Consider the following 26025-nt stretch of genomic DNA (forward strand, 5'->3'; position numbering starts at 1 on the left):
ATTCCATTCATCCACCGCTTCTCCCTTCTGTTCTTCGTTTCCATTCATCAGAGCGTCGTTGTCTAATTTGTTGGAAGGAGGTCCAATAACCGCCAACGGAAGAGAAGTCGGGAATATACCAGACAGTACGACCACAATCGTCGACCGATCGATTCACCCCAACCCCCTTTGTATTTTAATCCACCGCCATCGATTCACCCCAACCCCCTTTGTAGCCATCGTGTTTGTTGGAAGCTATCCAAAGGGTATATGCCTCTTCCTTCGACACACCCAAACCTCGAATCAGCGTCATCTCACATCATCGGCTTCCTCTATCAACTATTAAGATTCAAATATTCCAGTTATTTGCCTTCTGACTATCTACAGCTTATAGGATTGCGATTCCAAGTAGAGACATTTCCTCTCTGGACATCAGTTTCACTATTTATTAGTTATTGTTATTATTATTATTATTTTGGTTATGGTTATATCGATAGGAGGGACATGATTTTGATATTTGTGATGTTTTGATGTAGGTATGCTCCTGTGTTTCATTTGGAGGGTGTCTTCTCCGCCTATCAGTCGTCGTATTTGTATCCCCTTCTTCCCTACGCCACCACCATCAGTCACCGCCAGTTGGACTCAAGAGTTCAACAGAGGTTGGAAAATAAATTATTTTGTTGTTGGTCAGTGCTACAAGTCAATCAGGTTTGTGGCGATGACCGATCATTATGATGTTCGAAAGAAAATCACTCATTCCAGAAAACCCTTGTCACTGCGATTTTCTGTTTTTAGCTTTTTAAAAACCGAAAAAAAAACAGAGCCATTGGAAGCACTTGACAGGATTAAAAATGGTACCTTTTTTGTTTTTTATATTCTTTTTTATCGTTCTAAAATTAAAGGTATGCAGTTTAATTTGATGTTGTATTTGGGATTGCACGCAGACCTTATGGTACCTGGGTTTATTTCGTTGGTTATGTTGTTTAGAACTCCGTTGCATAGATTTGTATTTCTAACAAGCTTTTTGTGTTTCGTGTTGATATGATAAATTGATAATACTATAGAAATGATTGAATTTGGATGAATTTTCAGGGTGATCTTAGAAGCTATCTTCAAAAGATAGGAAAGTTGTCCCCATCAAAAGCTCTTACATTTGCTCTGGATATTGGGAGGCAAGTAGTTTTTTTAACCTCAGTTTATGTGAATCAGGAGAAAAAAGGTAAGTTAGGATTTTTTTATAATATTATATTAATAACATGTCCGGTTGTAAACTTTTAGAAAAAATAGCTAAAAAAAGATCAAAGAAACGGTGTAAAAGTTACCAATAATCCTAATGGATCATTATTATGATAATAGTATTTGTAATAATATTAAAATATTTATTATTATGAAATCATATACTTAGTATTTGACACTTTTTGCTCTTTGATTGATAACAGGGGTATGAGTTATCTTCATGACAGTAAGACATATCCAATTATCCACTGTGATTTAAGGCCAAAGTAAGGTAGCTAATATAGGTTCAACTAATTATATAAATTTACCTATATAAGTTCATATGTTGACATTTTTTTTAATAATTAAAATATTAGTAGGGTGCCAGAAATAATTTGCTGGATAGTGGGGGCCAATTGAAAGTTGCAGATATATAGGCAAGAGTTATAGGTTTATATACGTATTATATTCTTTATTTTTATAATTGTTGTTTTAATTTATTTTTGATTTAATTATTAAAATGTAAATGTTGTTGAACATTGAAGCAACATATAAGATTACTTTTTTACGATTACCAATGGACAAAGTAGATAAGGTGATCATGTTGTAAAAAAAAGCACAAAGGGTAAAAAATAGCAACATACTTTAGTTACTTTACAAATAAATGCAATGTACTTTTATGTAAAGTTGGTAGACGTTTCTAATTACAACTACCTGCATAAAACTAAAAAAATGATGAGTTTACTCTTTGCAGCCTATATATTCATTGCATTACTTAGTTATTCTAATGTGCTCAAAATATCACAAAACTTGCAGGCATCTATTACTCCACTTTGTGTTATAATGACAAAGGACAAACCACCAGTTTTAATTCGTGTTCTTCTTGACTGGTCTGTTGATTTTCTATATATTTTTCTACTATTTCTTAAAGTTCTTATTATGTTAGCAAACAGCCACATCTTTTTACTTATGGATATGAAAAGATTCCCAAAGAGCTCATTATTTGTGTGTCACTATCACCTCTTTTGAGATGGTATTTTCCGGATTTTGGGCTTTTAAGCAGGGTGAGGCTTCTTAAGGAGCATATGAGGCTACTTGGTGAGGAACCTACGAAGTAAGCTAAACTTCGTTAAAATGAGCGATTATGGTTTCTTTTTAATATGTCATTTTGCAATATATGGTGTTTTATCATTAGTTTTTCCAGATATTGCTTATAAAGTTTTTGAGAAAATGATGAACATTTGGAGATATTGGTGAAAAAGGCAACATTTGGGAAATTTGAATATAGTTGGGTAAAGCTACAATTTCTCCTTTGTTTTTTATATTAATTGAAGAAAAATTGGAAGAATAAAGACTATAACGACATTTTGTTGTGTGATTGCATATCTTCATTGGATGACTGATACTTCACTTCATGTAGCTTACAATTATGTATCTGGATTGCACACGTGTCGTCCTGATAGAGCAACATGGGATTTGATAGCTATGGTGGAAAATGGGAAACATGAGGGACCAGCTACCTATTCTGTCACATTTGTGTGGAATGGACATGAGGGAGAGAATGTGGAATTAATTAGAGGTTTCGCTGGGAATTGGAAAGAACCAGTTAAAGCAATCCATAAAGGTGGGCCACAATATGAACCTGAAGTTCGACTTGCACAGGGGAAGTAAGTTTTATCATTCTACTTTAAATTTAAGTTGACTATTTGGTCAAACTATGTGACACGACTTAATTAATTTGATGAGAAATGTTTCAGGTCTTATTATAAGTGTATAGCGAATGGGAATTGGAGGCATTCAACAACTTCACCCACATAAAAGGATGATAGGGGGAATGTTAATAACATACTTGAGGTTGGTGACATGGAAAATGTGAGGCCTTCTATTCAACATCCAACGAAGGTATACATGAAATATATTTCAAAATATATTTTTAGGGTTTGTTTTAGGATGCGAATATTGTGAAAGTGATTGAGAGGGCATTGACAAAGACACCGTGTTGATGCTCGACATGTTCAACATGATGCAGGAAAACATGTCAGAAGCCATCAAAATATGCAACAAGATCGTGCAACACCATCCAACACCATAACAAAAGCAGCATCATCCACTTCTGCAACATCGACCACTTTTGTATGCAGTTCTGTAATGAAAAATGATGTAATCACCATCTAATGAACAACTTTCTTTTGATCCATATTCTCTCATACGATCCATATGTCAAATACAAAAGGAATCAGAGAACAAACAATACAATAAATCCTAAGAAATCAAACCTTTCATCGTTAGTTTTATATTCCGAAAATATATTTATTACCATCAGATAACACATCTACCCTTACAACATGCACATCCAAATAACTCCAACAGTAAACGCATACAAAATAATAAACATACATATACTTCAAGCGTAAACATCTATACCATCTAACCCCCGCGTAGCGGGGGACACGAATCTAGTTTAAAAATATATGTTTCCTGTACTTTCTAGATTTCCTACTCTTATTTAGCAGGTTACTTAACGGATTTTAAAGTCAATTTCAACTTTGCAAAATTTGGCTTACCTGCCAAATTTAGCTCCCTCTACAGGGTTTTGTGCGCCTTTCATAGGCATCATGGATTAAGTAACAAAAAAAAATTCTTCTTTTGAGTGTAAGTTTTTCTCACGTTGGAGTGAAAAAAGAGAAAAATTGATATTGTTTTGGCGTGAACATGGGGATTGTGTGATGAAAGGATGCTTAGTCCCACCAGCCTATTGACAAACTAGATCAATAAAGCTTATTTGCATCTAATTGCATTTTTCTTGGCATTAATACTGCAGTAAATGCATTTGGCATATTTCTCAATTGTTCATAAGAGATCAGACACTACAAATTAATTTATGGCACAAAATTTTAGTAGCATTTTGTATTTGTGCCACTATACCATACTTTTAGTGGCACTTTTGTTTATGCCACTATAATTTTTAATATATATAGTGACACATTTTTTTATGACACTTATTTCCATATCTATTAGTGACATTATAAATTAAAATGCCACTAAAAGTTTATATTTTACTAAAATAATTGATAAAATATTTAGAACCCCAAACTAAAATTTTAATTGAAAAAAATTAAAAACTTTTCATTACCACTCCTTTTTACATTGCGGGAAAACGAATTATTTTCACTAAAACAAAAAAAATTTAGTGGCACTTTTGTTCGTTCGTGCCTTAGGCCTTAGCCAGTGCTTTGCTCGCTGCTCGCTCCCGCCTTTCTTCTTCGTGGGAACTGCAATGCTCCGCTCTACCATGGGCTTTCGCCGATCGACCTAGCTTAGTCCACCATGACTGCAATACCATTCTTCGTGACCTAGCTTCCCTTGTTGTCTTCCTCCGTTCACAGATCCTCTTCACCGTTGCGTCCCCTTCTGCCCTAGGTCATCTTCAAGTTTAATTAGTGTAAGTTTCTTTCATCTTTTTCATTTTCCTTCTAATTTTTCTTATGTATCGGTCCACCCTAACTACGATACCCTCTTACCTTGTCCTCCCCAGTTCACAATCGTCCTCACTACTCCGTCCCCTTCTGCCCTAAGTCATCTTCCCCTTTAATTAGTGTAAGTTTCTTTCTTTTCCTTCTAATTTCCTTTTAATTTCCTTCTAATTTTTCTTACTTCACCGATTTTTATCTAATTCAATTTATTTGTTTTTTTTTTATCTAATTCACGTAATCTGAAAATTCATGTTATCCTCACTAGGTCCTACTTTGGGGTTGATTGCAGAGACCTTAATCTACTTCACTGATTAAAGGCTTGCTGAAACTACAATTCAGAAATAGTTGTAAGTTTATATTTTCTTGTATGAATTTTTTTTTGCTAAAATAATACTCGTAAAACACAGACTTTTCTAATCATCATATGAAGAAAATTGTATCAAAATTTTTTGATAAAATAATAAATGTAATTCTTCTTGTAAATTGTTTTGGTGCATTTGAGCTTTAAATATCATACCATAACACAAATCATGATATCTTATGTGGTATTTTTATGATAGTATAGCAAAAGAATAAAATGTTAGTGATATCTTATGTGGTAATAAGTGCAATTTTTCTTGAAAGTTGTTTTGCTTAATTGTTAGTATTAGTTTTTTACTTATATAATGCTTTATTTGAACATAAGGATACTAAACTATGCATTTGCTATTATCCTTTAGGATTAATTATGGATAGATCTTGGATGTATATTTCACCTGGATCTAGTGACTCTTTCATAAATGGGGTGCAATTTTTTTGAATTTTGCATTTGAGAAATCTATAAGTGCTTTAGTGGCATAATTGAAAAGTGCCACTAAAACCCAATATGGCTACAACAACACAACCAAAAAGTGCCACTAAAGGTCTTTAGTGGCACTATTTTTTTTGTGCCGCTGATTGCCAGTGGGGGGGGGGGGGTCTTTAGTGGCACATTTTTGGTTTTTAGTGGCTCTTTTCCTGGGCCACTAAATGTAATTTTGTTTGTAGTGAGATTTGACATAAACTAATATGGCATTCACATAAGAGCAACAAACGTTTCCATAAAATCCTACAAAAAAGACTTCAATCCAAACCTATAGTTTCATCTACCTTCCAGATTTTAAGTTGTCTGTAGGGATCATATTTGCATTTGTTTGTGCTAAACTAAATCAAGATCAATCAAGCATGATCTTTGTAAAGATCACATAAGGAAATAAAAAACACCATTAGTATATACAACCTTATATGTACCATCAAAGTGGTCGAGTGGTGAATCCCTAGCATGAATCACTCCAAATCTAAGTTGACCCAAGTTCAAATACCATATCCCTCAAATTTATATGATAACAATTTAAGTGACATTCAACATATAAAATGATTTTAGAATCAAGTGTTCAAACCGAGTAAAAAAAAATGCTAAATCAGTCAAGCTCATTAAATTGATATGAAAGGGCTCATCTGAGAACGGAGAAACAAAAATGATTGATGATATAATCCATTAGCATACAAAGAGACAATATATTACATTCTTTGTAGTGATAAAAAAGTAGCGAAAGCTTTGAAACTCATTCTTCTTCTTTGAGTTCATCAAGTGAGTCGATGGGCTTGACATAAACTCCAATGGCATACACACAAGATTCAAAAACGCTTCCATGAAATCCTGTAAAACAAGATTTTGGTCCAAATCTATAGCTGAATAATTCCTTATTTGGTCCGCTTTTCCGTCCAAAGGGTCCATATTTGCATTTGTTAGTGGTAAATGCGATCCACATCAATTGATTTTCCGAAGTCCAAAAATTTGTGTAGCACCCGGTTCCTGGTACGTAAATGATATTTGAGTATTTCCTTTTTTAGCCTTGGACTCGGCGAGTCATAGGTCCGACTCGCCGAGTGGATGCGGGACCCGGGACACGTTTAAGTTGGCGACTCGGCGAGTCCATATCCTGGACTCGGCGAGTCACAGCTGTTGGATGAAACCCTAAGTTTCAGGGGTTTGCACCCTATTTAAAGGACTTATCTGCTCCAGGCCAGCCCCCATTCTCTCCCCAGAGCTCCCTAACCCTCGTTTGTGCTTTTTCTTTGAAGATTGAAGTTTTGTTGTGTGATTTTGAAGGCTTTGAAAGAGGAAGGAAGTAGATCCAGAAGAAAGGAAGCCATCCAGGCCATTATCGTGTTCTTCCAGCAGTTCCTTTGAGGTATAACCCGTTTTCCCCATGATTCTATGCTTAGTACTTCATTTGGGCCTTTCTTGGTCAAATCCCCAAGTTTGTATGTGCATTATATGTCGTAATAAGGCGTGGCAAGATTGAGCTCCAGGAGCTCAGATCTGTTAGCTTTATGGCCCTATGTTGCTTATTCACCCTAGATCTACCCTTGTGGGGCATTTTGAGCCCTAAAATCCATATTGGTGAATATCCACACGTAAAGTTGGAAACTTTACGTATGATTCGTGTCCTAGAAGTCCAGATCTGTGAATGGCATGGAATGGAATCGAGCAAATCTGTGTATTTAGTGGGTGCATGGCAACGACTCGGCGAGTCGTTCATGTGACTCGGCGAGTCTGTTCGCGAGTCTCCGAGTTTGTCTCCTTTTCGTAGTGTCGAGTGAGCAGTGAGTCACGGGGTGTGGCTCAGTGAGTCGGAAGCTTAACTCATCTATGGAGGTACTCGGCGAGTCAATGCCCTGACTCGGCGAGTTCAAGGCAATCTCCTTAGATCAAGAATAGACTCGGCGAGTTGTTTATACAACTCGGCGAGTCTCAGCATAAGTGTTCTTCGGATGAAGATGGACTCGACGAGTTGTTCATACAACTCGGCGAGTCTTAGCATAAGTGTTCATCGGATGAAGATGAACTCGACGAGTTGTTCATACAACTCGGCGAGTAGGATGAAGGACTTGAATATTGGTTAAGAAGGTGAACCCGTCGAGTCGTCGCCTAACTCGACGGGTAGGATCGGGATTCAGGGCAGTCGTTTGGATAGGGACTCAGCGAGTTGGAAGGCCAACTCGGCGAGTCGGGTCAACTGAAAGTTGACTCTGACTTTGACTTAGGGCATGGTCAGGGGTAAAATGGTCATTTTACCCAAAGGTCAGTGAGCAGTGTTTGATTGGGTATATTGTGGGAATTGCAGCCGGAGGATTTCCGGAGCAGCAGCAGCAGCAGTAGGCAGTCAGTTCCCGATCAGATCAGCAGCTACTTCGAGGTGAGTTACCTTTCCAGTAGCGGTGGGCCTAAGGCCACAACGCCGACCCACCAGTAGGAGACGTATGATAGATGATTGTCTTTGTGATATCATCTAGGATAGCTACTACCTGATATGTTATATGCTAGCATGATATGTTGTATGTGATAGTAGTCGAGTTCGGTTGCTAGGACCGAAGGGTAGTCAGACACCCCAGATACGTCTGACAGTATATGATGATATGTTTGCATGCTGGCTTGTTATGTTATATGCGATAGAGGTAGTACGAGGGGACCAGTCCCTATGGTCGGTTGTTAGGACCGATGGGTAGTCAGCACCCCAGAATGGCTTGACATGGGTAGTCAGCACCCCAGAATGGCTTGACATGGGTAGTCAGCACCCCAGAATGGCTTGACACGGGTAGGACGGCACCCCAGAACGGCTGTACCGGGTAGTCAGGCACCCTAGAATAGCCTGGCAGTATGTATGTTGCGTGTTTGTATGGTATGTGGTACGATGGGGGAACTCACTAAGCTTTGTGCTTACAGTTTTCAGTTTTGGTTTCAGGTACCTCCTCAGCTAGGGGAAAGGAGCCGGCGCGGTAGCAACATGTCACACACACACTCTCCGGTTTCCGCATTTACGAGCTTCACTGGGATTTGTACTCTGATATTTTGATTGAATGTATGAATTGGCTTTAGACATGGTTCACTTTGTGTTATGATTTGATCAGACAATGTGTTTAGTTATTAATATTTGCTAAAGTAATGTTTTTAAAACAAAATTTTTGGTCGTGAAAATTGGGTCGTTACAAGTTGGTATCAGAGCCCTGGTTTGAGGGATTCGGACACACCTTTGGGAGTGTCTGAACTCAAATCGAGGGATTAAAAGATTTTCTAAAAGAAAATGTTTTCTAAAATCTAGAAAAGAGTTTTGAGAAAGAACGAAGTGTGTGATATGCGCGACCGGCCGAGCTCAAGTAAGTATCCCCAAAGTACCCATACAAGTTTATGTTATGTTTATCAGCTTTTGTAGAACAGCATGCTAGAATAGGACTAAGGATCTAGGAGTGATGCCTTATGTGCCTGCTTTATGTGTTCCAGTTGTATGAGAACTTGCATGCTAGTAGTTGAGTAAACAGTAAGTAGGATAGCCTACTTAGGTTATGCCTGGTAGTATGAGCTTAGCACTTTATGCTAGCTCAGTTCCTGAAAGTGGATAGAGTTACTTGAGATTGTTAACCTTATCTGAATGCTGCTTGCTTCGTGCTTCGTGGGACTCTGAATAATGGGAGTTAGCCATTAGGCGAATGCGTCACGTCACATGTGATCAGGGTTGAATAATCTTAGAGTGCCGGATTTGATCCTACTGCGCAGCTCTTGTTTGAGTCCAACCGTTGTAGGGAAGAGTCGGGTACTCGAAGGATTATTTGAGCCTCGTCACATGTGATGGTATTCGGGTAATGGCTAATTGGCATTACAAGGAGGCCTGCAGCAGCTGAGGACTGGTTAGAGTGGAATTAGAGATTTTCCTAGGGCAAGCCTAGGATGAGTATAACAGTGATCAGCAGTAGTGAAAGGGATCTGGTGGAGTCGAGGCATTCCTTGAAGAAGGTACGGATAGATGTGGAAGGTAGTATGGGCCCGTACTACTGAAAGCAGAGGATCCGTACCCGAACCAAGGAAGGCCAAGATAAGACCAGGGAACTTGTAAGTAGTTGTGATCCCTCAGGGAGTATCAGTATCACTAATGATTGTTGTGATGTATTACAGAATGGTGGTACTTCGATCGAGGCCGGTAGATGGCGGTTCAGGAGAGGGGTCAGGTTCAGGATCAGGTTCCGAGCCGGTTGATGAGGGACTGCACGAGTTCATCGCGTCAGAGATTACCAGAGGCATCCTTGAGTCGACCCCCATTATCTTTGGGTCGATCAAGGAAGGGATCATGGAGTTGATGGAGGATCGCCTTCGAGCATTCAGGAGTGATATGGCATCTAGCCAGTCAGGATCTCGCACACTGCCCTTCAAGGACTTCAGGGGCAGTGGTGCACCGGATTTTCACGGGGTGAAAGACCCCATTGCTGCCAGGCGATGGGTTGCAGACATCGAGTCTGCCCAGTTGACCAGCTTCTTCCCCGAGGGGTCGAAGGTGAGGTATGCAGCAGGATGTTTACGGGACCGAGCCCGGGATTGGTGGGAGTCAGTGGGTGACTCATTGGGAGCCTCAGCTATCGAGGCTATGACCTGGTCGGACTTTGTGACCAGGTTCAGGGCAGAGTTTGCACCGGCGGTCGAGCTTCAGCAGCTGGCCAGGGAGTTTCTTGACATGAGGCAGACGACGGAGACTGTGGCGGAGATCACCGCCAAGTTCCGGGAGAGGGCTTTGTTGGTGCCCTAGTATGCCGGTGACGAGGACATGAGGAGAACTCGTTACCATGATATGCTACGAGCTGACATCCGGGAGCATGTGAGTTTTTCGGCTTGCCCTACCTTGGACTCTATGATTGCCAGGGCGAGGGAGAGGGAGATAGATTTGGAGCACATCCGGAAACGGAAATTGGAGGAGGGACAGGCAGGAGGGGCTTCGGGGAAGAAGCCCAAGGGATCAGATGGTAGGCCGAAAGGCCAGTCAGGACCGAGCCGCTGCAGGAAATGCGGCAGGCCGCACGAGGGGGCGTGCAGGATGGGATCATCGGGCTGCTACAAGTGCGGCAAGTCCGGGCACATCAGCAGGGATTGCACTGCTCCGGCAGCAGTTATTCAGACATCAGAGTTGTTGTGTTTCCACTGCAACCAGAGGGTCCACAAGAAGGCCCATTGCCCCCAGTTGATAGTTTCAGCGCCGGTGAAGGCGCCAGCTCCAGCGACCCTGCGGATCACGGATGGCCGGCAGGGCAAGGCAGAGGCTCCAGTGGTGAGGAGCCGGGTATTTCAGCTATCTACCGAGGAGGCACGCGCCGCACTCGATGTGGTGACGGGTATGATTCTTTCCCTCTACCTTATTTTTATAATGTTATGTTATTGATATGTGCTCTGTACGTATTCGTATGCTTTAGGATCGTTCCATGTGAACGGCCTCCCAGTTCAGGTGTTATTTGATTCGCGTGCGTCCCGATCATTCGTTTCCCTTGCGCTTAGCAAGAAGTTTCATGAGCCATCAGGCGAGTTAGATTGCCCTTTGGAGGTGGAGATTGTTGATGATCGATCGGTGCGAGCATCGATGGTGTTCCGAGATTGCGTGCTGCGGTTGTTCGAGGAGCGTTACTTGGTAGACTTGGTTCCCATACCGTTGCGTGGGAACAAGGTGATTATAGGCATGGATTGGCTGAGCCCTAATGGGGCTGTGATAGATTGCGCGCAGCAGCTAGTGCGGGTCAGGACCCCAAGCGGGGGAGAGTTAGTGATTCATGGTGAGAGACCCCAGTATGGACCCGCTGTATGTTCAACAGCGAGGGCTAGGCGCTACCTTCAGCAGGGATGCGCAGGTTACGTCGCGTATGTGATGGATACCCGGGAGACGGGTAAGGCGACAGTGAGCGAGGTTCCGGTGGTCCGAGACTTTGCAGACGTTTTCCCAGAGGAGCTTCCTCGGATACCTCCGGAGCGACAGGTGGAGTTCAGGATCGACCTTGTCCCTGGTGCGGCTCCGATAGCCAAGGCACCATATCGGTTGGCTCCTCCTGAGATGCAGGAGTTGTCTACGCAGCTGCAGGAGCTGCTAGACAAGGGGTTCATTCGTCCGAGCAGTTCGCCATGGGGAGCCCCGATCCTGTTCGTGAAGAAGAAGGACGGGTCGCATCGGATGTGTATAGACTATCGAGAGTTGAACAAGGTAACGGTGAAGAACCGTTACCCGCTTCCGAGGATTGATGACCTCTTTGACCAGCTTCAGGGAGCATCTTGGTTCTCCAAGATAGATTTGCGTTCGGGTTATCATCAGATGAGGGTCAGGGAGGAGGATATGCAGAAGACCGCGTTTCGGACGCGCTATGGCCATTATGAGTTCGTGGTGATGCCGTTTGGGCTCACCAATGCTCCTGCCGCGTTCATGGACCTCATGAACCGTGTATGCAGACCGATGCTGGACCGGTCTGTGATAGTCTTCATCGATGACATCTTGGTTTATTCCAAGACTCGGGAGGAACATGAGGAGCATCTGAGAGAGGTGTTAGAGACCCTGAGGAGAGAGAGCTTGTATGCCAAGTTCTCCAAGTGTGAGTTTTGGTTGCGCGAGGTGCAATTTTTAGGGCACCTCGTCAACCAGAACGGAATTCTGGTCGATCCGGCCAAGGTCGAGGCCGTGATGAGGTGGGAGGTTCCGAAGTCTCCATCTGAGATTCGGAGTTTCCTGGGATTGGCAGGCTACTATCGGAGATTTATCCAGGATTTCTCCAAGATAGCCGTACCCCTGACGCGGCTGACGAAGAAAGCCGTGGTCTTTCGGTGGGGACCCGAGCAGCAGGCTGCATTTGAGACACTGAGGCAGAGATTGTGCGAGGCGCCGATCCTAGCATGTCATATTGTTTATTAGATGTTACAGACTCAAGACTTACACTAGATATTTTTCCTTCATTTTAAAATACATGTGTAGATTAAATACAACAAACACTGATAATACAAAAAAAAAAAGTTATTGACTTACTAGGTAACACGCCTCACCCTCAATGAGAAGTCGTAGTTTCAACTCTTACGTTTTAAAATATCTATTTGTGACTGACCAATGGCTAAAACGAAATTTTGTCTAAAAAATAATGGCAAATGGGGAACAAAAAATATTGGGGTTAAACGCAAACTTATACGTAAATGTTGGGGCCTATTGCAAACAAAAAAAATGCAAAAACTGACACGTCATCATTACCTGTTGATGACCGGTTAAGGGTCCGGAAATGAAACGTTTTCTAAAATATAATGACAAATGAAGAACAAAAAATAAATTTGAGGTTAAATCGAAACGAGGATGTATAAATAATGGTTTTTAAGGTATTAACCCTATGCAAATTAAACAAAGAAAAAAACTGTTTAACGAAGTGGTTGATGCAAATTGTTAATAAATAAACTACATGGTCCAGATGTGCAAAAGAAAAGACGATCTTATATTCGAAAAAAAAAGCTTATATTATAATAATCAAATGTCGTAAAATCACTTTTAATAATAATAATAATAATAATAATAATAATAATAGTTTGGGCCCCTTTAAAAGATGGGTCATGCACCGTCAACCCTATCACTCACCCTCTTGGACGGCTCTGAAGATGAGCGTCGAGTTGAGTCCGATCAGATCTAAAAACATATCCACAATCTACAAATCTCGTAGCAACCGGTTACACAAGTGACTACTACGTTTCCAAAATGACAGAAAAATAGTTAGACCTGGTGTGTGGGTGTTTCAGATGCATGTTTTACTACATGTGTGTGTGTGGGTGGTTTTTTTTTTTTTTTTTTTTTTTTTTTTTTTTTTTTTTTTTTTTTTTTCAGTGTGTGTTTGTTTGCATCACACACACACATATATATATATATATATATATATATATATATATATATATATATATATATATATATATATATATATATATATATGAAGGTTTTGTTGTTTTAATGTGTGTGTGTGAGAGAGAGAATAAAAGACATGTGTTCATTTATTTTTAATATTTGTTAAATAGAAGAATAGTATAATAGTCTTTTCAATTTGAAAGTTACCAAAAAAAAAAACAAAGTTGATAGAAAAAGACTACGATCAAAATTTTTTAATAGTTTGGACATTTTTAAAAAAAAATCATTCCACAAGGACTATTTTTACAGTTTTATCATATTTAAACAAACAAACTCTTTGGATTTTTGGACTATTTAATTATAAAGACTCTATTAAGATAAATAAGAATCCATTCGCAATGCATCATTGCATCCAAGGTAGCAAATTATACAAAAAACTTTAAAAGTTTCCTCATCTTCTTCGTTCTTCATCCTTGATAATATACGATTCAATTTCAGCAAGCGACACAAGGGGCCTAACATACACCCCAATGGCATACACTGAATGGTTGTAAACACTACCATAAAATCCCCCAAATGAAACCTTTGGTGTAAAATTATACACAAACTGTGTAAGTGAATTGTCAACAACACGTCCAAAGGGTCCATACTTACGGATGTTGGTACCAAATGCAATCGAAACCAATTCGCCATTGTAGGCGCCATTGTTATACTGACCACTTACAGAAGTCAAATACTCCCTTGGGTGATCAAATGTTACCTACATTTTTATATATACAAAAATAACAACTGTTTTGAGTTCAATGAATGTTAAAGAGAGATGATTAGATGGACGTGCATGGTAATTAATACTAACCATATCAAATTTTAAACCAGTGAGTTCTCCACGAATTTCTGAACGAAACACTTTCCCATTTACAGCATATAGGAATTGGATCGAATCGATCTGATAGTGTCTATGTGAAATTAGAATTTGAACAATTGTAGTCCCTCCACCTTCGTCCCATATCGATCCTTTCATTTCTTTGGGACCCAACCTTAACATGTTCTCCATTTGACAGCGAGTAACTAACTATTCAAGTTTCCAAAACCCTAAAATAAACAAAGGGGATTCAAGTAGACTTTATATATTCTTTGGTGTGTTTTGTTGGATAGAATGGAATGACAAATAAATGGACATATAAATAATGAAATGAAACATTATAATTCTATTATCATTTTCGGTTACTATTGTAGAGTAAAATAAACCATTAATATTCCATATTGTTTGATAGATTTGAAATGATGAATGAACAGAATTAAATTAATGGACAATGACAAAATACCCTTGTAAGATATGTTTTCTTCAGCAAATTTCGATTATCATTCATATATTTAATTAAAGACATCTCCATATAGGTAAGTAAACAATATTAAGATACATATTTCAAAATGCAGATAACATTCATCAATAATATTTTAATTCAAACTCCTCGTTTTTTATACATTCATCATTCTTGAGATCAAAGAAATCCCAGAAAAGTAAATAATCGAAATCGCAGAAAAAAATATCTCGAATAAAAATAAAGAATGGGAGACTGGACCTGCATCGCCAAGAACCCTTCCTTTGTTATTCTTCATTTATTACATATCTTCACCATAATCCATGTTCTTTGAGAAAATTTAATCATTTTTTTTATCACCACAAGTTTCTTAAAAGATCATATTTTAGGTTTTGATAAATGCAACGCCATTGTCTTCGTTAATTGCATATCTTCACCGCCATATTGCACATCAACGCCACTGTTAATCGACAGCGAGATTTTGTTTTAGGGTTTGATAATTTTAACAGAAGGCACACATGTTTAACAAAAATCTGTAATGGAAATTTGGATTAGACAGAGACAAAGAAGAAGATTTGACATGGACTAGGAGGAGATAATTAAGGGAATAAGGGGTGGTTTGGGATTGCTTATTTACAAAAGATTAATTTTTCTTTTGTAAATGTGTTTATTATTTTATCCAATTTTAAAAGAGTGGCTTGACTTATAAAACCATTTATACAGTACAAGTCAAAAAACCACTTTGACCTAGCATAACATTTACTCATTTAGGACCAAACCCATTGTCGATATAAACACATCAATGATTTCAAATCACACAATTAACTCTAGAACATAATGATGATAACAAAAAAAAAAAAAAAAAAAATTCAAGTGACCGATTTCAGCTCACAAGAAAATGATGATAACGAAAAATTCAAAAATCTAATTCACATGGTTATCTCTATAACAGAAACATAATAACAAAAAAAGGGAAAAAAAACCCTTCAAATTACCATCTCAGTCACATGCTATCTCTGTATCAAAATGATTATAACCAAAACTTCAAACCATCGGATAAAAAAAATTGATGCTAGGAAAAAATAAAAATAAATAAATAAAAACCTTAAGCATATGGAATTCATTAAATCAAGAAAGTAATGGAACTTTTTATCCTAGTTTGTGCTAAACGCGTGACTGATTAATCACTTGACTACAATCGATAACATAATAATACTGTGCTCTAGACTACAACTAAAATTTTATTCCCTTGATTTTGAAAGAATTGCTTTCAACTTCAATCATCATCTTCAATATTTATGATCGTGGTAGGTTTTTGTTCAGTTTCAGCTACCGATCCAGAGGCCTTCACATAGATCCCAATGTCATGAATACACGAGTTGTAATCACTGCCGTGAAATCCCCCAAAGCGATCCTTGCATTTCTCTGGGACCCAACTTCATCATGGCTGCCATTTGATGGCGACTAAAAGATGCTTCAGGTTTGAATTTTAGAGCCTAAAGAATAAGGAATTTATTAGCATTCTGGATCGATAAATTCGGACTAACTAACTATATATTTGTTAGCAGGATGTATATCACGATAAATTCGGATTAACTAACTATACATCTATTAGCAGTATATATATCACAATCACAATAAATATAATATATGCTGCTAAAAATATCACTATATATCTATTGGCGGGATATATCACAATAAATATAATATATATCCTGCTAAAATTATTGTTTTTTAGGGAGTGAAAATTTGAGGGGTGATGGTTCAAAAGAATAGAGTGTACTGCAGAAATGCTCATGTTTTATGGTTTGGTTCCTAAAAAGTTTATTTATTTTATTTTTAACACTAGTTTATAATCCGTGGGAACCACAGTTATAAAATTAATTAAATTTTTATAGTAAAAACTCAAAATTATTAATCAATTATTTTAAATAAATTATTAATTAAAAGATGTTTTTATTAGTTATATGAAATTATAATCGCTGATTCAAATAAATATGTAAAATTAATTTTTAATATATATTAGACATTTTTTATTTGTGAATTAATGAAAACAATAATATAAAATTTAAATTTAAAATTTAAAATTTAAAATAGAGAATAAATACATTGACAAATAGCATCACATTAATGATGATGTCTAATAAATTTAAAATAGAAAACTAATAGATTGACAAGTGTCAACACATTAATTAAGATGTCTAATATGATGACACATGACAAAAAAAAAAACCACTGTTTTATTAGTATAAAGATAAATATTTTAATAATTAAACTTCTTAAACTTTTACATCCAGCCGGTTGGTAAACAAGCTTCACATCAATTCTTTTCCACTTTATTGCAACACAAATTCAAAACTTTGTAAATGGTTATCCTTTCTTCCCACATTACTTCACATATTTTTTTTATTAAAATAAAAATATATGAGACTAATTTAAAAAAAGTATAAAAACTAATAATGATATTATTTCATTATAAAATGAAAAATGACAAAAGTAAATAATAATTAAAATATTTCAATAAACTATCAATGTCTATATGATTTTCAAACAATTAATTGTAGTTTTCGATTAGACGAAACACAATATCGATCATTTCTACTCATTCTTCTATTATTGGTAGTGCTCTACATGCTTCTTCGAATGTGTCAATTGTCTTGAGAAACCGTTGTATATTATACAATGCTATTTTTATGCTTCTCGGCTGCAGAAAGCGATAATTAGATTTCCATTATTACCATTCGTGTTTTTACACGTTGAAAATCATGAGTCATTTCTAACACATTCGTATCAACAATACTCCATTTGCTATCATTAAAGCGCAACAATTCATATAATTTATTGGCAGTCATCACTCTAATCATTGGATTAACGACAGACACTATGAATTAAAAAGTATATATATATATATATATATATATATATATATATATATATATATATATATATATATATATATATATTTTAAAGTGAAGTGATTCCAAATATATAAAACATATTCATAACAACAATTATAAAACATCAACTAGTCTAACATAACATGTTTGTCTAAACTAGATATGACCCTGTCTTTTAGAGTTCTACCTGTTTTCAATTTGAAAGTTTTAAAACACTATCATTTCCTCCTTATTTTAATGTTTGGCTTTGGTGGTAAGATGTGTGATACCTTTTCTATTTCTACATCCGAGATTTTGCTTGGCAAAAATAATAAAAAAACCAATGTTTAATTTAAGTATAGATACAAATATAATTTATATATTTTTAATTAAATGCTATCTTTATCGGGACCAATTCTGAAAGTTGTTGTGGATGGTATATAATCTTTCTAAACAACATCCACACAAATTGATTAAGGACACTTTCAAACACATTGATTCAGACTAATTCAACGGTATTTGTATAATGCAAATCAATATTACTCGTAAATTTAACAATATGAGAAAATACAAGTCATGTGAAAAAATATGGACGTCCTAGAGTTGTCCTTCGTATTCCAGAGGTTCCAGAGTAATTCTTTTTATTTCGCACTCGTAATTCGCATTCCGGAATCAAATTAAATATGTGACATACACTAAAGTAACAAAAACACTGCAATCAATATGGTATTCTGGAGATATTACACACATTCCGGTCTAGATCCACACATTCCGGACTATACTATAACAATAACACTGCAATCAATATGCATTCAAACAATAATGTTAAGTTTGGCCTTGTTTTTGCCTACTCGAGAATACTCATTCCGAAGTGAGTGATTATTTTTCAAAAAATATTAGATGTGGTTATTATATTCAAAATACCTTCAAAATTTGGTTAGATTACTTACGCCTTGTTCCCGAGTTCCACTTAATGAGAGAAATGAGAGGATACGGAGGGAAAGTGAGGGGTGTCGAAGGAAAATCGTGTTCCCGAGTTTCATTAATGGAAAGAAAGTGAGGGGATGAGAAAGATTTTAGAGTCATATTTCCTTCCAAATTTTCCTCCCAAATTGGGCGGATTTGAAAAGAAAGTAAGGGGAAGGAAAGTTATAAGTTTTATTTTCTTTTTCTTCCTAACTCGGGAACAGAAAAACTAAAAATTTTCCTTTCCTTTCCTTTCATTTCATTCGAACTCGGGAACACAAAGTAATGAATATTTTCTTTCACCTCCCTTTCTTTCTGTCAAAATTTTCCTTCCCTTTTCTTTTAGGGTGGTGATATTTCCACTTGCATATTTGATACTTCCACTTAAAATCAAATTGCTTTTACATTTTTACCCTTATTTGGAATTTACAAATATGGAAATAGATAAGAATCGCAATAATCAAGTGAATAAGATCCTTCTTTCCAAACATCGACACATTCCTCTTCCTATTAGCCAATCATCGTTCAAGAATTTTCTTTTTTCTTCGCATATCGCCATTATTTTTTCTCCGTTTGCTAGTCGTTGCTGTTTCATTGCCCTTCGCCAGTTGCCGGTATTGAGAAGTAGGAGCCATAAAAAACAAAGTATTTAACATTTGTTAATTATATTCCTAATTTCATTTGGATTATATTACATTTGTTTCTATCGGTTCATAAGTTTTTCACAATATGAAAATAAACAAATGTAATATAAGCCATTTTTGTTTTAGGTTTTGCATGATTGAGAGTTAGTCGGCATTTGAATCTAAAATTAATATGTGCATGGCCATTCATTTGTTTCTAGAAGGTCAAAGATTAATGATAAGATTAAATGGAATTTGAAAACGAATGTTTCGAAAAATAATATTCTCAACTAGAGACCTGGTTCAAGGTTTTTTACACACAAATTGACAGTTTCGTGAAACCCTTGTTGATCGACTTCGACTTATCAAAAGGGAGTGCATTTGAATAATTTGATTTCAATGATAAATTTTATACATGAATAAAGTCGTAGCATATATTTGAATGATTTTATGGTTAACAGAGTTTTATATTCTAAAATGACGTTAATTTGAATGCATTCGAATAATGGGTTTGTTTGATGAATAATAAAAACACAAAACAAAAACACAAATTGATTTTTATAAGCGATAAAAAAAGGGGAAAAAAAGAAAAGACTGAATCATTTGGTTGAATGTTTTAATAGATAAGAAGCGGCACATGTTATCTATTTATAACTCTTCATTTTATTTTTCTTGTAAACTTTAAATAAAGGTAAAAATGTCAAATCAATTTATTTTTAGTGAAAGAATCATATATACAAGTGGAAATATCAGGATCCTTTCTTTTAATGAATTTACATAAAAACTCGGGAACATTAATTTCCGGTTGGCAAAATCCAACACGACAATAACAATTAATAACATTGAATATCCAATGATGATGAATGCCCCTTTGCAAAACTCAATAACCATATGGAACTGATTAAATAAACTAATTAAAGTAGCCTTCTAACTAATTTGTGCTATACGACCGAGTAATCACTTGACTACAAGTGATAAAATTTAATTTCACTACTTTTATTCCATTGGTTTTTAAACAAGCTCTTTCAGCTTTGATCATCTTCTTCACTTTTTATCTTGCCAATATCGGCTTCAGATTCAGCAACCGATCCAGTGGCCCTAACATAGATCCCAATGGTGTAGAGCCACGAGTTGTCGTCACTTCCATGAAATCCCCCAAACGAACAATTTGGTCCGAAATTATATGCAAATGGTAATGGTACATGGGAACTGTAAACACCATCATATCCGACCCTTCCAAAGGGTCCATACTTACGTACGTTGGTGCCAAATGTAATAGATACCAATCTGCCACACCAATAACCCGCATACTAACCACTTACAGAAGTCAAGTACTCCCTTGGGTGATCAAACTTCACCTGCATTTTCCAATTCCGGAAAGTAACAACTGTTTTTCAGTTCAATGGAAGTTAAAGAGAGATGAGTAGATATGGACATGGTAGTTAATACTTACGATATCAAAATATAAATCACTTGGTTTTCCATGGATTTCTGAAGGAATCAGTTTCCCATCTACAACGTATACAAACTGGATCGAATAGACGCCATAGTTTTCATATGAAATTAGAATTCGGTCGATTTTAGACTTGCCACGGTCGTCCCAAATAGATCCTTTCATTTCTTTGGGACCCAACTTCATCATGTTTTCCATTTGACTGCGACTAAAAGATGCTTCAGGTTTGAATTTCAAAACCCTGAAGAATCAGGAATTTATTAGCATTGTTGAACTATAAATTCGGACTAGCTATATATTGTTTGTTAGGGAGTGAAAAGTTGAAAGGCTAAGGTTTAAAAGATTAGAGTGTACTCCATGAATGATCCCTTCAGTATGTAACGCTTTATGGTTTGGTTCCAAATTAAGAAAACTTATTTTTATAATTTATCCTTATTTCTGGAGTTTGTTTGCTTTTCATCACCATATCTTTTATGCTCCTGTTAAATTTCTTTTAGGGTGGAGGGAATGTTTCCATCCATCCATCCCAATGTGCACATCTACTTTTATCTGTTTTCTAAGTTCATCTCAAACTCAAAACGCTTAACACATTATCTTTCTATCCCGTATGATCATCCCTTTCCACACTTTATTTTATAAAAAATAAAAATATATAAAGCTAATTTAAAAAAAGTAAATAAAAAGATTAAACAAATACGGATAACATTTCATTAATAAATAAATGTATAAATTACACGAATGATCCCTATGGTTTGTGGTAACGTGCACACTTAATCACTAAATCTTTTTTCTTTACTTGGAAGGTTCTTACTATTTAATTTTGTTGGGTCTTTGGTACCTATTACATCTGAAATGATTATATTTCCCTTACTATTTTTTTAAAAGCATTTTATTAATTATTAATTATTTACTTATATTTAAAAAAATAAAAGGGAAATCTCCGATAAAATCTCAATATTTTTGATCAGTTTATGGTTTAGTTTCAACAATTAATTTTTGAGAAAAAAAACCCCAACTATCTTATTTTATAGACAATTTATTATTTTATGTTGGAATAAAATAAGGGTTGTTTCGTTAATATAGGAAAAATATAAAATAATTAAGGCTATGTTTGGCGGACTAGCTGAAAAACTAGTTGTTAGCTGAAAAGCTAGCTGATGGCTAAAAAACTAGCTGTTAAATAAAAAGCTAGCCGATAGCTGAAAAGCTAGCTGATAAAAAATAACGTTTGGTAAAACTAGCTGAAAAGCTAGCTGAAATATATAAAATTACATAAAAGGACATGTAAGAATATGTGTTTCTATAATTAATTAAGGGGTGTGTTTGGAAAATTTAAAAAAAGCTCCTAAAAAGCTAGTCTAAGTAGCTTTTCAAAAAGCTAGCTTATAAGCCAGCTTATCAGCTACTTTTTGGCTTACCAAACACGACAACATAAAAAAAGCTCGAAAAATAAGCTAGCTTTTCAGCTAGATGTGGCGCGCCAAACACAGCCTAAGACTTCAAGCTCCTTCTTCTTCTTCTAGGCCTCAAGAACACACAACTCACTCAAAAATGACTCACACACTCAATGAAAGCTCTAGGGTTTCGTGGATTAGGGTTTGGGATCTAGAGGCTAAGAATGAGGCTGATGGGAGGAGAATAAGATGCTTAAATAGGGTACATAAGACCGAAGTTAGGGTTTCCCAAACCCAGACCAACTCGCTGAGTTAGTCCTCCAACTCATTGAGTAGTCACTTAACCCGCGACCCAAAATCTGCTCCTACTCGTCGAGTCATCCCCCAGACTCGACGAGTTACCTTCTTGCCTTGGGGATTTCCTTTCCTTTCTTAGCCTTCTGGATTTTGGGTGTTACAACTCTCCCCCACTTAAACTAGACTTCGTCCTCGAAGTCTGCTACGGCCAACTACCCCGCAACCTCTCACGACATTCCTATACGATGCATACTCTGTATGCTCGGCCCAATCTTCGAAGGACCGCTTCTATTGGCCTTCCTTCCAGTCTTCTTGAGCGAAATGCTAATCCTCAAAGGCATCCTCTTGAGAACCATCCAATCACCATAAACCTTGAGTCCATCGCACTTACCTAATCGACAATCCTTCTGGTACTTCCTGAGTACTTATATTGAACATCCAAGGGGGTTCACCCCTTTTTCCCTACGCGGTCACTGGCCTTCCCAAGGTAACTTTCCATAAGCAACAACCTTCTATATCTCTGTGTGGGACAACCCTTCATTGTAACTAAATCTCCAGCCACTCCCAGCGTTGTCCCTTTGATGCTACCCACTGAATGCTTCCACTTATCACGTCTCAGTGTTGAACACCCAACCCAACGAATGGATCAGATAATCATTCGAGTAAAAGATTTATCCCCGTAACGGTTAGACCCAGACGAAAGCTACGCAACATAATCAAATCCTTCCCTCTGAGATTATTTGACCCCGCTGTGAGAGGCGTAACACCACTCGGTCAACTGGTTGCTCCGCGCAAGAGTTCCCTTATCCTTGCTCCTGTACGGAGGTCTGACTGTCTCTTATCCGCTTTCCGAATGAACCGAGATCACCCTGGTCCAAAACACAATGAACACTCAGATCACTTAGTCTATGATACCCCCATCCAAAAAGGGCTAAATCTCTCTTTCCCCAAGGCCAGAATCCTTAAAATAGCTAATGATCGGGCCACGACCCCATTAGTACAATGATGAAAACTCACATCTCGATCTAAACAATAACTCATGAGGTCACTAATGAGGTCCTGACTCTTCTAACCGTCACCTATCTATTCAAATGACTAATTCTCAAACACCATCCAAAATACCAAAAACACCTATCTATAATCATTTATGATTAGACATATATGTATAAACATGTATAGTCATATATAATTATATCTCTTTGCCATATAATCATTTATGATCAAGATCTTAAGTTTTTTTTAAATCATAAATAAACTGTCTCATATATATATATATATATATATATATATATATATATATATATATATATATATATATATATATATATATATATATATATATATATATATATTAATCCTTTTGTGTTCATATATTATTACTATATTATTTCCATCATTGATTATTTATTTTTTCAATATATCATTATCCAACATAATAATTTTAATGTTGTTTATATCTTTAAAACATATTTTAAAATTAATTTAAATTAATAATTAAGTAAACAAAAAACATTAAAATTGTTTTAAGATAATACATGGGTTATAACCTGGTTAACCAACAAATTATTTTTTATATACCAAAGAAGCATAAAATGATTCAAATCGCAGATTTCACGCATGTAACAAAATGATAATAACAAAAAGAAAAAATCAAAAACAATATATGATCTATGATGACAAAAAAAAAAAAAAAAAAAAAAACTTTGCATATTACGAAAGTCAATAAGCATATGGGATTTGATTAAAAACCAAGACAAGTTAAAATACTAATTTGCTACTTTTAGTCCATCAATCTTGAAGAAGTACTTTCATCATCTTCACCTTTATCACTTCCAATATCCATTTCAATTTCAGGTTCAGCAATCAATCCAAGGGGCCTAACATAGACCCCAATGGAACACAGACACGTCTTGTAAACACTACCATGAAATCCCCCAAACGAAAACGCGGGTATGAACTTATACACAAACTGCGGATCCGAACTCTTAAGAGTACTTCCAAAGGGTCCGTACCTAGTCTTGTTGGTGCCGAATGTAATCGAATTCAATTTCTTTATGCCATATTGACCACTTAGAAAAGTCAAATACTCCTCTGGGTCATCAAACGTCACCTGCATTTTTCAATTAATGATCAGTTCAATGAACGATAAAAGAGAGATGAAGAGATGGACATGCATGCATGTAAATACTTACGATATCAAATTTCGAACCACAGGGTTTTCCATGGATTTCTGAAGGAAGCGTTTTCCCATTTACAGCATACACAAACTGGATCGAATATACAGTATGTTTTCCATACGAAATTAGAATTTGCATGATTTTGGTCTTGCCACCTTCGTCCCAAGTTGTTCCTTTGATAATCTTTGGACCCAACTTCGACATGTTTTCCATTTGACAGCTTGTAAAAGATGCTTCAGGTTCAATTTCGAAACTCTGAAGATTGAGGAAGTTATTAGCATTCTTGAACTATATATAAATGTTGGGGAGCTAACATTATTAATCCTTAAGAGATTTGAAATTATCTTTGTTTATATCTGTAATTATCTTTTCTATATATAACTAACTAATTAGGCGAATAACATTCTTATGCTTAATCCTTATATATTTGGAATCAGATAATATCAATGGCATCTATATCCATGCATGAAAAATCTGTGTAACTTTTTTTTAATGTTAAATTTATTTTATTGCTATATCTAATTTAATAATAACTACTTATTTGGTTGGTTTCAATTTTTTCATGATGCTATTTTTCACGCGTCAACCATTCTGTTCAAGTTAAGCGTTATTTCTAATTTATGTAATCTAGTTTTGATTTAATCTTATTTTATTAAGAATTGCGATATTACCTCTTAACATTTATCACAATCAGGAATCCTTGATTTAATCTTGTTTTATTAAGAATTGCGTCCTCTCTGTGGATCGTTGAATCGAGCATTCCAAAGGGACCAAACTTACGTTTGTTGGTGCCAAAGCCAAATGCAATCGAAGCCAATTCATTCTGATTACGACCACTTACCCAAACCAAATACTCGTCAGGGTAATTAAATGTCACCTGCATTTTTTACAGTTCTTTTTGTTCATTAAAAAGTAAATGGATATGAGTAGACGGGCATGGTAATAGTAACACTTACAGTATCGAATTTTAAACCAAAGGGTTTTCCATACATTTCTGAAGAAACCACTTTCTCATCTACAACATATACAAATTGGATTGAATTGACCTCAGAAGAACCATGTGAAATCAGAATTTGCACAATATCAGTATTGCCCTTTTCATCCCAACACGTCCCTTGCGTTCCATAGGGATTCACTTTCACCATGTTTTTCATTTTGACTGTGAGTAAAAGATGCTTCAGGTTTAAATTTTTAAACTCTAAGCCATGTTGATCCATTATAGAAATCATCTCAATCTTTGGCCCTTAAATGACAACAATCAATGGAAAAGCAGTTGACACATATATGCTGGTGAAAATAACCAATTCATTGTAATACGAGATTTTCATAAAGTTTGTTGTAATATGCCTGGATGGGGACTAAATGGTCAAAATAGTAATCAAGACTATCGTGAATTTATTGATTAATTGGTGGAATTAGAATGACATTATAGACATTTAGTCATTAGACATTCAAATTAGTTCAAGCCTTCATCAAATTAGATTCGTTAATTAATAGGGGAAATCAAACTTTTAAACTGGCATATCATACATCACAATTCATGATCTTGCAACAACACCA

The 26025-nt window shown here is 36.3% G+C and overlaps 4 protein-coding genes and 1 non-coding gene across 6 annotated transcripts; 1 reads left to right on the forward strand and 4 right to left on the reverse strand.

The window, feature by feature from the left end:
* The first annotated feature begins 699 nt into the window (after positions 1 to 699).
* Positions 700 to 1704, forward strand: LOC111882983 (uncharacterized). 2 transcript variants are annotated; one of them, XR_008224555.1, is made up of 4 exons: positions 700 to 833; positions 1072 to 1198; positions 1419 to 1481; positions 1575 to 1704. It is a non-coding gene; the product is annotated as an uncharacterized LOC111882983 (transcript). The 2 variants fall into 2 exon arrangements; XR_008224554.1 differs by having other exon boundaries at positions 700 to 1198.
* Positions 1705 to 13808: 12104 nt separating this feature from the next.
* Positions 13809 to 14411, reverse strand: LOC111882987 (protein RESTRICTED TEV MOVEMENT 1). The gene is made up of 2 exons (XM_023879346.1): positions 14214 to 14411; positions 13809 to 14117 (listed from the first exon to the last, which is right to left on the reverse strand). The coding sequence occupies exons 1-2, from the start codon at positions 14409 to 14411 to the stop codon at positions 13809 to 13811; spliced, it is 507 nt and encodes a 168-aa protein (XP_023735114.1).
* Positions 14412 to 20169: 5758 nt separating this feature from the next.
* LOC111882986 (protein RESTRICTED TEV MOVEMENT 1-like) lies at positions 20170 to 20956 on the reverse strand. Its single transcript, XM_052764858.1, has 4 exons — positions 20952 to 20956; positions 20598 to 20838; positions 20498 to 20502; positions 20170 to 20431 (listed from the first exon to the last, which is right to left on the reverse strand). The coding sequence occupies exons 1-4, from the start codon at positions 20954 to 20956 to the stop codon at positions 20170 to 20172; spliced, it is 513 nt and encodes a 170-aa protein (XP_052620818.1).
* Positions 20957 to 24068: 3112 nt separating this feature from the next.
* On the reverse strand, positions 24069 to 24669 carry LOC128126758 (inactive protein RESTRICTED TEV MOVEMENT 1-like). Its single transcript, XM_052764859.1, has 2 exons — positions 24481 to 24669; positions 24069 to 24398 (listed from the first exon to the last, which is right to left on the reverse strand). The coding sequence occupies exons 1-2, from the start codon at positions 24667 to 24669 to the stop codon at positions 24069 to 24071; spliced, it is 519 nt and encodes a 172-aa protein (XP_052620819.1).
* A 229-nt stretch (positions 24670 to 24898) lies between these two features.
* On the reverse strand, positions 24899 to 25682 carry LOC111882985 (jacalin-related lectin 3). Its single transcript, XM_052764860.1, has 3 exons — positions 25422 to 25682; positions 25137 to 25342; positions 24899 to 24947 (listed from the first exon to the last, which is right to left on the reverse strand). Exons 1-3 carry the CDS (start codon positions 25680 to 25682, stop codon positions 24899 to 24901), a joined length of 516 nt encoding a protein of 171 aa, XP_052620820.1.
* Between the last annotated feature and the right edge of the window lie 343 nt (positions 25683 to 26025).

The sequence above is a fragment of the Lactuca sativa genome, chromosome 6 (assembly GCF_002870075.4).
Source record: "Lactuca sativa cultivar Salinas chromosome 6, Lsat_Salinas_v11, whole genome shotgun sequence".
Lineage (NCBI taxonomy): Eukaryota > Viridiplantae > Streptophyta > Magnoliopsida > Asterales > Asteraceae > Lactuca > Lactuca sativa.